This window comes from Urtica dioica, chromosome 9, assembly GCF_054948205.1.
Source record: "Urtica dioica subsp. dioica isolate 48M chromosome 9, U.dioica_male_clone48M_v1_H2, whole genome shotgun sequence".
NCBI lineage: Eukaryota > Viridiplantae > Streptophyta > Magnoliopsida > Rosales > Urticaceae > Urtica > Urtica dioica.
Genome location: NC_142764.1, coordinates 21328871 through 21340754, shown reverse-complemented (window position 1 = coordinate 21340754; position 11884 = coordinate 21328871). Strand labels below are relative to the sequence as shown.

General features: G+C 39.8%; 1 protein-coding gene across 1 annotated transcript; it reads right to left on the bottom strand.

Annotated features, from left to right (window-relative positions):
• Positions 1 to 2849: 2849 nt before the first annotated feature.
• Positions 2850 to 5037, bottom strand: LOC149385744 (protein IQ-DOMAIN 7-like). The gene is made up of 5 exons (XM_089624895.1): positions 4781 to 5037; positions 4471 to 4713; positions 4034 to 4252; positions 3824 to 3940; positions 2850 to 3725 (listed from the first exon to the last, which is right to left on the bottom strand). The coding sequence occupies exons 1-5, from the start codon at positions 4847 to 4849 to the stop codon at positions 3117 to 3119; spliced, it is 1257 nt and encodes a 418-aa protein (XP_089481021.1). The 5' UTR covers positions 4850 to 5037; the 3' UTR covers positions 2850 to 3116.
• Positions 5038 to 11884: the final 6847 nt, after the last annotated feature.

Below are 11884 nucleotides of genomic sequence, written 5' to 3'. Positions count from 1 at the left end.
CATGACCGAGAGATTTGTGCACCGTGGAACTCGTGTCATGGAGAGAACTTTGTGCCTTGTGTACTCTTGATATGAAAGAGACTTTTCGCACTGTGGACTCGTGTCATGGCCATGAACCTTGTGCGCCATTGGCATGTGTCAAGCAAGAGCTTTGCATCGTGGATCCATGTCAAGACCGACAGCTTTGCGCATCGTAGACTTGACTCAAGGACTGGACTTGAGGATTTGATTCATTGTGGAATCAAGTCAATTTTGTCAAAGGCCTCGTATACCTTTAAGATTTTCTCTTATACTAACTGTGCATTTGGTCTTAGTCGATAGTTCAATTTGTAGCTCTCGTCTACGGTCTTTTAGCGAGATCTCAACCAAGATCTTGCTTCAATGTCTCAAACTAAGGTGAGTAGGTCAAGCAGAGGTTAATTGCATGTTACTTGAGAGGGTGGCCCACTGCTTCGAGGGCGTATTTTTTTTTTATGGGCCACTACTTTTGCATTGCAGGAAAATGACGTCATAACAATATGTTTTTTTTTATAAAATGACCAACAATCCAAAAAAAAAAACAAAGTGTTCACTGAGTAGTCACTAAAGATGACATATTATCTCGATAAAGGGTACAAATCCTATGTTTATATATCGAGTTAAGCGTGTCTTTTTGTTGACGTTACTCAACTTCATTCATGCAAGGTACTATTTGAAATAAGTGGATCAAAAGCATTCGATACCATTGATAGATCATTGTGGCAAATATTCGTAGAGAGAAGTATAAGATCGATTATTGATTTCTCGAAATCATAGTTAAGATGAATGAGAATTTATTCTTAAAGTGCTAAAGGAGAAAGAAAACAAAAATTGTGAAAGAAAATGAACATGTTAAAGTCCAACATAGATGGGGACACCTCTTAAGGAATTGTTTATAAGGAAATCCACATCCTCTAAGGTTAACTTGTTAAGCATAGAGGTGGTCTCTTGTGTGCGTAGGGGGAGAGTGAAAATCATGGGACGGATCCAGATTCAAGGGTGTGTACCACCTGCAGCGTGAGCAACACGAGTGCCGACCAAATTTATCTACCCCATGAAATATCTGAATTTGATATTTTCCTAAATGAATTTTCGTCTCCATTGTAGGCCAATTAAGTGTTCGAGGTAATTGTTATCTCTTGAAACAGTTTGTACCTTTGAAATGGATGAGCATAATGAGTGAAACGATTTGGACAAAATTGTTCAGACTTTGTCTTATTAATCTTCTTTGAAATAAATAGTTTGCAAATTTTTCATGAATTTCCGAAAATAGTTGGGTTAATTTATAGCACTTATATTGTTATTGACTTATACATACACACACACACACACACGGTATACCTGCATCGGAAGAAGTTGCAATTTTATCCATATCACCTAACCCAATATAAGCTAGAAAAAGAATGAATTGTAAAGAACATATATACATGTCTGATATATGTAAACATTTAGGGATATGCTAATTCCGCCAATGTAATTTAGGGATATGTTAGTTCTCATCTATATAAAATGATTTCATTGATGTTGTGAATTATTTTGCTAAAATTTACATGCTTCGTTTTGATTTTGATAAAATCATTAATCTTGTTAAATCTCACACATTTCACTGACAAAGAACATATATACATGTCTAATATATATATATATATATATATATATATATATATATATATATATATATATATATATATATATATATATATATATATAACAATTCATGAAAGTATTGAATCGAATATTCTTGAATGAGCTGACAAGTTTCATATTTGGTGTTTATTTTCTTGTTCAATCCAACAAATCAATCATCTGAATGACAGATCTCATAAACTCTATTTAGGTTATTCCACGCAATTGATGGAATTTCGTAAAATTTATTTACAAATGATTGTCATTTTTATATTGATTTTGAATTTTGTACACATAAAACTATCCGCTCGAGTTCCTTCTTCAGCATCGGCTCTTTTGCGGTTTGGGAGAGATACTTTAGAAAGGGCATCATTTAAACATCTTACACTGTCAGACACGAGAGCACTAGAACATGGGACGCGACGAAGATTAAACATGTATGTTGGTTCATAGCCGAGTCTATCTAAACGAGGGGTTAATTTCTCCCGATCATGTTCTTTCCGTGGAGCTCAAGATTACAAAGTGAAGGCCTTCATCTAGAAATGGATAAGGAATATGTTGTTGAATAAAACTCTTCGAGACCGTTCTCGGATGCTCCAATACATGCTTCGATGATTGACATTATGACCAATTTGTGGCCTTAGCTCTCTAATGAAACATAGGGAATATTTTAGTGTGATTTGTTTCATGGTTTGGAACTCTCGCATGGGTTGTGCAAAAAGGAAAAAAAAAATAAAAGAAAATGGACCGCATCTCGCTCGTGAAAATTGAAGATGAATATTGATGCCTCGACCTCAAAAAACACTCGCCGATATGCGATCGTTCAATATGAATTTGGACCTTGTGAGATGAACAATGCAGCCCATAAAAACTTCTTCGAGAATCTTTAACCTTTCACAACAATCTGTATTGGCTTTTTGAGTGTCCATCTTGTATTGAACATGTTAAAGAAATCGATCTGGTTGACTCAAATTAATGAAAGGCTCGCTCTTATTTTTTTTTTTTTTAAAAAGTGTCTAGTTGCAGGATTTGCTATATGAGATTCTTTTTTATTTAAAGCATATATTAATTTTTTGAAGAATTTGCCATCAGATAATAGTCATCAAATCCATAGAACGCATTATTATGGTCACTCAACAGCAAACAAAAACAAAAAAAAAAAAACAAAAAAAAAAAAACGAAGAAAGACTCCAATAAACAAGAAGAAAAAAAAAATCACAAGTTAAACCAAAAAAACCAGTCTCTCTTTCTTTCTCTATATATATGTAAATGTATATTTCAGCAGTTGAACCTAAAAATATATCCCTGTAACGCAAACACAAGTGTATCATATGACTTCCAAACGACACACACCTCTCTAACATATAAACGACAACAAGTTGTTGAACTAAACACAAGAATCACACACACACACACACACATCAAGAAAAACAGAAGCAAAAAAGGGCCTCACAATGAATGAAGACTAGCTTTCAAACTCTCTCTTCAGGTCTTCTAGATCGAACACTGCCACCGCCGCACCTGCTCGTCCTCGTCATCGGAGGGAAGAGCCTCGCCTGAGCGCCGTAACCCCCGCAGCTTATCGCATCTGATTTCGACAGTTCTACCGGGCTTCCATGGCAAGGAAACTCCTCCATAGCATACCTCTGCATATCCGGCAGCGAAAACTTCGGGCCTCTCTGTTTCGCCTTCGTTGACTCGGTCAGACTCATGTACCCGGGACCGCCCGGCTTGCCCTCGGAGCCGTTGTTGTTGAACATCCGAGTCGGAGACTCAGACTCGGAAGAGGTCGAGGGAGACGAGAAGCGAGACTCGGAGGTCGGACTAGTCATAGGAGGGCTAGCGAAAATCCTCGTGGTGAGGTTGTTCTTCCTCACCTGCACCGAGTCGAGACCCGAAGAAGATGAGTAATAACTCTTTTTCGAGAACGGAGTCATCTCCGGCGGAGTGGTCTCCCACGGCTTCGTGGCCATCCACCGGTCCAGCCAGCTGAACTCTTGGCTCGTCTCGTGCTTCGTGGAATGTTTTTTCGGGGTCCGATTATTTCCTCTTGCATATGGGCTAGAACTCGGTCTAGACCTCTGAGTTCGAAACACGAAAAAAAAACTAGAGAATATCAGAAAAGCTCTGGATTTCTTTTTTTAAGCATGAAGATGATTTGGGGTGATTCGGATTTCACCTGTTGAGAGGAGACGAAATACGCGTTCGCTCTCTCCCTCTTGACCGCTCCTTTCTGCCGGCTGTGCATCTTCGCACGGACTTCGTTCACGGTTCCGGGGCTATTGCACCAACCTCGCTGACGAAAAACGAAAAAAGAAAAGCAAAAAAAAAAAAAGTTAGAATCAGATGTTATGCTTGTTTGTTAGGGTTTCGGAAGAAGCCTAATCACCTCAGCTTGCTTGATGGGGTCGATGATTTCTTCTGGGGATTGTTGTGCCGTTGGGGCTTCCATGGACGTGTTGGCACAGCGAGCTCTCACTCGAGCTTGGACTCGAACGAGTGCTTGCATACACCGGAGAGTCACCGCGGCTTGCTTTCTCACTTGCCTTCCCCGGAAAATGGCTTGAATCCTCACCACCGCTTTCAGAGCCCTCAGAGCTCGCCGAGCCTTCACAAATTGTATTATACAAGTTGTATTATCGAATTCAAACATATTGAGGGGAAATCAAAGTCACGGTCTTCTGATTCTCCCAACGGAAAATAGGATTAATTTTTGAATTGGAACCTATTTCTGCACCAATTGAACCACCTAATCATCTGAAACCCTAATCCTAAGTTCATACCCAAACCCTAAAAAATCTGAGGTTGTTTCTACTACACACATACCAAAAATCCGCGGAAGACTGCCTGGACACGAATCGCAGCCCATTCCTGCTTAACGACCTTGAAGTCCTTCGGTTGAGCTCGAATCACGGCGGCCATGGCGGCGGCGAAGGATTCGTCGGCGAGCAAGGACGCCACGGAGGACTCCGTCTTCGCACCCACAGGTTTCGCCGACAAAGATCCGATTCCTTCTGATGAGCTCCTCCAGAGCTTCCATTTCTTCTTGCTCTTCGAATCATCCCTTATCTATTCCATTTATAAAACCTAAAAATCAGAAGGAAAAAAAAAACAGTAGGAGAGAGCGTGGAAATACCTGATCGTCGAAGGAAGTCGTTTTCTTGGAGTTGACGAGCGATCTGAGCCATTTCCCTGAAGCTCCCATGGATTCTGAACAGAGATGGAAATTTTAGTGTGTTTTGTATTCTGAGTTTGAAATTTGAGGAATAGCTTGCCTGGGAAGGTTTTTTTTTTTTTTTTATTCGGGAAAGTTTGAGAGGGGCTTAGGCGATATAGGCGTGGGAGTGGGAAAGAGAGAGAGAGACGTTCGGATTTTTGAATTTCGAAAAACAATTTAAAAAGTGAACACATACATTTAAAGTCTAATGTAGGGTGTTTTACGAAGTTAACGGATATATTTTTTTAATCCTCTTTTTTTTTTCGAGGCGCTTCGTGATAGTTATGGCATTATTCTTCTTTATGAGGGTTATAATATCTGAGCCTGAATAGTTACAGTTGGCAGTTACACTTACACGTTGGGTTTTACACACACATCGGTGTTTTAATAAAATATTGTGATTATATAATATTTTATCAAAAATCATTTCATGAGTTTTGACATTCGTTCAATTTTAAATGGAAGTTTTTCCTTTGGAGTATCGACTTTTTTTTTAATTCTAGTTTCACAAATATACATCTAATTAGTTTAATTTCACGAATACTCATTCTCGTTTTACTTTTCTATTTTTATTGCAGTTTATCTCATTTTTTAATACATTTTCCTAAAGAACAAATTTAAAATTAAAATTTCAAAAATAAAAAATATATTCAAATATTTACATGTCAATCAACGATAATACAAATATACGAAATAAGAAGATGTTCGAGATATAAAATATTGTGAATATTGAATAAACTTCACATTACAATAGTAGATAGAAAAGTATATATATGTGAGATTGTGAGTATAAATGAAATCTAATATGTTTCTAGAGTTAATACCGATATTTATAGAACAACAAATGAGCTTCCTAGTCTTTGCCTCATATTTTCATTTAAATTTTAGTCCCTCGAGAGCCAATAAATAGTTATGTGAATTTTACACTTCGCTATTAACTTTTAGTCGAAGTTTACTTCTTAAAGGTGTAAAAAATTATTCAAGATCAACGAAGGCCAAAAATGGTTATGGTAAGAGATGTTCTTGTAGAATTTGGAATATATAAAGACCACATTTTCCAACCGAAACAATCTTTATTAATGTTATCACTATTATCATATTGTGCTAATTCAAATTATGCTAAAAAAAAAAGATATGCTAATTCAAACTATGCAACAAATCATTTAAAAAAAAACTATGCAACAAAGTAACTAGGAGAAAGAGATATGCTAATTCAAATTATGCAACAAAGTAACTAACACAAGGAATAAAGCTATGAGAATGTCTTTATTATTACCACTACTATCATATTCTCTTGAATTTTACGTATACGGTCAGACCTTATAAAAGTCACACGAGTCAAAAGAGTAAAGTGAAGACTTAGTTCCGTAAATTAGAAGAAGCATGAACTAGTAGGCTTTGTAGCCCAACACATGCAAGTCTAGGGGACAGAATGACTATTGGGCTGGGCCTAGAAGATTGGATGGCACGAGGTGATTGGTTCACTGTTCAATCAAATGCCTGGATTGGAGCTGTGTTGGGTACTCTAGGACACAGCTGATCCTAGGACAAGTCCCAAGAAGTCCACTTGCAAAATGGCCTTAGATAGTAGTCTTTTTGATACTTTTGACCAAAATGTTGTGGTCATTGTTTTTGGACAAAAATACTACCTAACCATGTGAGAAAAGTCTTAAGTGCCATTTGGTTTTTTATTTTGTTCATTTCCATCAAACTTGCTCTCAGCTCTCTCTCTCATCGTTCATTGTTTCAGAGCTCTCTCTTCCTCCTCTTTTTTCTTCTCTCGTTCATTTAAGGTAAAAAAAAAAAAAAAAAACTTGCCTTTTTCTGTTTGTCATCGCCAGTGGTTTTTCCGTCGGCGTCGTCGCCGAAGAGGTAAACTTTATCTCTTCATGTTGGCGAACGAAATCTGGGAATTTCTAGGTGGGTTTCGTTCGTGTTTGTTTTTTGGTATGAGTTTCGTTGTTGACGTACGGGTTTCGTGTTTCGTTCGTGTTTATTTCTGGGTTTCATGTTTATGGGTTTCATTCGTGTTTCTGGGTTTCATATTTATGGGTTCGTTCGTGTGTTTGGGTAAAAAATGGTTTTTTTTTTGTCGGAGCTGACATACAAGTCTACAATAAATTAAGTTGTAGACTTCATGTTGGCGAACGAAATCTGGGAATTTCTGGGTGAGTTTTTGTTCGTGTTTGTTTTTTTTGTATGAGTTTCATTGTTGACGTACGAGTTTTGTGTTTCGTTCGTGTTTATTTCTAGGTTTCATGTTTATGGATTTCATTCGTGTTTCTGGGTTTCATATTAATGGGTTCGTTCGTGTGTTTGGGTAAAAAATGGTTTTTTTTTTTTGTATTGTCGGAGCTGACATACAAGTTTACAACGTCTGAAATTGTAGACATACAAGTCTACAACTTCATTTATTGTAGACATAGAAGTCTACAATAAATGAAATTATAGACTTGTATGTCTACAATAAATGAAATTGTAGACTTGTATGTCAGCTCCGACAATACAAAAAATAACCATTTCAGAGTTCCTCCAATCCTTTCTCGGTCGATCTCTCGGTTCGGCGGTCTCCTCTGGCTCGGCGGATGTTCTCAGGCTCGTCGGAGCTTCGTCAAAAGCTTCTCTGATGGCTTTTTCCTTGGTCTGGAGTCGATGGAGCTCGCGTCTCCTTTGTCTCAGCCGAGTCACGCGGCGAAGAAAAGAGAGGCTCGGAGCTCGCGATTCTCCTTTTTCCGTTCGGAGTTCACGCGAAGATTGGCTCGGACTTGGCTGAGCTCGGAGTCGTGCGTCGGAGGCAGAGGACAGCTCGCGACGGAGCGGGTTTTGGCCGGACTTGCAGAAACTCGGGCGGTGGTTATAGCGTCGATTTCGCCAGAAAGTTAGGAGAGAGAGAGAGAGAGCGGGAATGTTGAGAGAGACTGGGGAGAATTTGTTTTTTTTTTATTATTAATTCATTAGTTTTCACGTGTGTGTGTGGTGTGGGTACGTTTACAAAAGGGCAAAAGTGTACTTCCTCAGCTGACCAACTACTATTTTTGTCCAAAACATGGATTTCCATATTTTGGTCCAAATTATGAAAAGTGGTAGTACTTGTTGGAAATTGAGTAAAATTAAATAGGTGTTTTAATTAGCTCAATTTAATTTGTTCACTAAAAGACAAAATAGTGTGTTGTTGATTGAGAAAGTGAGTTTGTATATGGGAACGAGTCCCACATGGAACAAAATACTAATGTAAATGAGTAAGTGACGAAATCATTTCAGCTTGACTGGGCGAGGTCGACTGGACGAAGTGACAAAGTCATTTCTGCTCGACTGGACGAGCTCGACCTCCAGGCGAGCTCGACCCCAGGTGAGATCGACCTAGGTGAGCTCGACCTCTAGGCGAAACGGTACGATCCGCGGGTTTCTCGCGACAATTCTCGCCAACGGTCGCGTCTCCTCATTTAGTAGTTATTTTTGTTACCGTTCGAACTAACGGTCACGTCTCTTCGAAACGAACTATCGTTTGGCCAACGGTCGTGTCGTTTGAGACTACAACCGTAGTTCGACCGAAACAGTGCGACTGTTCGCGAAGACCGTTAGTTCGACCGGAACAGTGCGTCTGTTCGTCGAACCTCTTCGCGAACAGGTACGATTGATTATATAATCCGACTTCGGATTCAGTAATCAAAACAGGTTTTCGAACCAACTTTCTCAATTCCCGAAACACTAATCCAGAAACACAGTTCTTGCTTATTTTCGGATTTTCACTCTGTCTTGGTGCAGTCCGAACTAGGCTTGTCGTATCCTGCGGTATTCTTGTACAATAAACCTTAAGACACTTTGGGGTACTCGAAATACTATAAGGAAAGCGTTCCTATGCGTGATTCAAGCCTCGAAGTCTTCAATTTCGAAGAATTATCTAACAATCTTATAGTATCTTGTGCTATGGCTACCGAGGCGTCTATTTCGAGTCTGAAAGTGATGAGCCAAGACTTCGTCAAGTTGGACCGTTTCGACGGCACCAATTTCACCCGCTGGCAGGACAAGATGCATTTCTTCCTCACCGCCATGAAGATCTTCTATGTGCTCGACCCGACGTTGGTGCCCATCCCTGAGCCGACGGACGAAGATGATGACGAACTCAAGGCGGACCGGAAGAAGCGTCAAGAGGACGAGCTGCTGTGCCGGGGTCACATTCTGAACACATTGTCAGACCGACTCTACGATCTCTACACCGACAATCCATCGGCGGTCGAGATATGGAAGGCTCTCGAGTACAAGTTCAAGGCCGAAGAAGAAGGTACCAAAAAGTTTCTTGTCTCGAGTTACTTTGATTTCAAGATGTTTGATGACAAGCATATACTTGCTCAAGTTCATGAATTGCAAGTTATCGTCAACAAATTGAGGACAGTGAATATAGATATTCCGGAGTCTTTCCAAGTTGGTGCGATTATTGCGAAGTTGCCCAATTCTTGGAAAGGCTATCGGAAGAAACTTCTTCACAACACCGAGGACTTCTCTCTGGAGCAAATTCAGAAACATCTTTGAATCGAGGAGGAATCGAAGATGAGAGAGAAGACGACGGATGCCGGTACTTCCAAGGCCAATGCGGTGAGCGCTAAAGGCAAAAGGAAGTGGAATGACAAGGAAGGTTTTTCGGGTTCCAAAAAGGACTCGAAGAAATTCAAGCATTCCGGCAAATCCAAGTCCGGCAACAAGCCCGTGTCCAAGGGGTCCAAAGGGGGCTGCTATGTGTGTGGCAAACCCGGTCACTATGCTCGAGATTGTCGACACCGCAAGACGGATGTGAAAGAGGTCGATGCCACTATGACCGATACTAACATAGTCGCTACGTTGAGCGAACTCATGGCGGTCAAAGGCAAGGTTCTAGGATGGTGGTACGATACTTGTGCTACCGTTCACATCGCCTATGATAAGGCTGCCTTCAAAACCTATTCTGAAGTCAACGATGGACAAGCAGTTCAGATGGGAAACGAGCATCGCTCTCAAGTTGTCGGCATCGGGAACGTGGATCTCAACTTCACCTCCGGGAAGACGGTCACTTTGACTAATGTTCTCCATGTTCCGGATATGTGTAGGAACCTGGTTAGTGGCGATCTCCTAGGCAAACCGGGGATCAAATCTGTGTATGAGTCGGGCAAGTTTATCTTGACTCGTAATGGTGTATTTGTTGGCAAAGGCTATTCCAGTGAAGGGATGGTCAAACTATGTATTATTGACAATGTTATCAATGAAATTTCTCCTTCTGCTTATATGCTTGATTCTGTTTCTTTATGACATAGTAGATTAGCACATATTGGTTTTAGCACTATGAAAAGATTAATTAAATGTGGTTTAATTTCGTGCAAATCCGATAAATTGGATAAATGTGAAATATGTGTGAAATCTAAAATGATAAAGAAACCGTTTTATAGTGTAGAGAGAAATTCTAAGTTGTTAGATCTTATACACTTTGATATATGTGAATTCAATGGCATGTTAACCCGTGGGGGAAATAGGTATTTTATTACCTTTATTGATGATTGCTCTAGATTTACATATGTGTACTTGTTGAAACATAAAGAATTTGCTTTCAATGCTTTTAAAGTGTATAAGGCTGATAGTAGAAAATCAATTAGGAGTTAATATTAAAGTCCTTAGAAGTGATAGGGGCGGTGAATATTTTCCTAGTGATTTTAATACTTTTTGTGAAGAAAATGGTATTGTTCATGAATGTTATGCACCTAGAACACCACAACAAAACGGTTTAGCCGAACGTAAAAATAGGACGCTTCAAGAGATGATAAATGCCATGTTAACGCATTCTGGATTACATTTTAGTTTGTGGGGTGAAGCTTTACTATCCGCATGTCATATTTTAAATCGTATTCCTTTAAAGAAAACCCAAATATCTCCATACGAGGTATGGAAAGGGCGAAAGCCTAATATTGGGTATTTCAAAGTGTGGGGGTGTCTAGCCTACTACAAAAACATGGATCCTAAAAGGACCAAGTTGGGTCCTCGAGGGATGCGAAGTGTTTTTATTGGCTATGCCATGAATAGCAAGACATATAGACTTCTAAACTTAGAGTCTAATGTCATAGTAGAATCCCGAGATGTGGAATTCTTTGAGAATCTTAACTCGACATGAAAAGAACCTCAAAATTCCACATATGAAGAACCTCGACCAGGCGAGCTCGATCTCCAGGGAGGATCGACCTCAAGGCGAGCTCAAACCCCTGGCGAGCTTGACCAGCATGGAGGTTCGACCTCCAAGCGAGCTCGACCCCAGGTGAGATCGACCCCAGGCGAGCTCGACCTCCAGGCAGGCTCGATGCCTCGAGAGGAAAGTTCTTCTAGGGTAGTTGTAGAACAACCCGAACTTCGGAGAAGCAAAAGAGTCCGTAAGTCTAAGGAAATAGATTATCGCCTCATTTCTTTTTACCTAGTAGAAGGAAATAGATAGAGTTTTGCTCGGAAAATTCCCATTATTCTTCTTATTGAAGATGATCCTAAGACTTATAATGAAGCTGTGGCTTCTCGAGACTCTGCCTTTTGGAAGGATGCTATCCAAGATGAAATGAATTCTATTATGTCAAACCACACTTGGGAGATTGTCGATCTACCCAAAGGGTCGAGACCTATTGGGTGTAAGTGGGTGTTCCGAAAGAAGTACCATAGTGATGGCACTCTTACCACTTACAAGGCTAGATTAGTAGCCAAAGGATTTCGACAACGAGAATGAATTGATTACTTTGACACATATGCACCGGTAGCTAGGACAACAACAATTAGAGTGTTGTTTGCCTTGGCTTCTTTGTATAACCTCAATGTTCATCAAATGGACGTCAAGACGGCATTCTTGAATGGAGATCTCGATGAGGAGATTTACATGGAGCAACCGGAAGGTTATGTGCTTCCGGGTAATGAACAAAAGGTTTGCAAACTTGTTAAATCCTTATATGGATTAAAACAAGCACCCAAACAATGGCATCAAAAGTTTGACTCGGTCATAATTTCGAATGGTTTTGTTCCTAACGT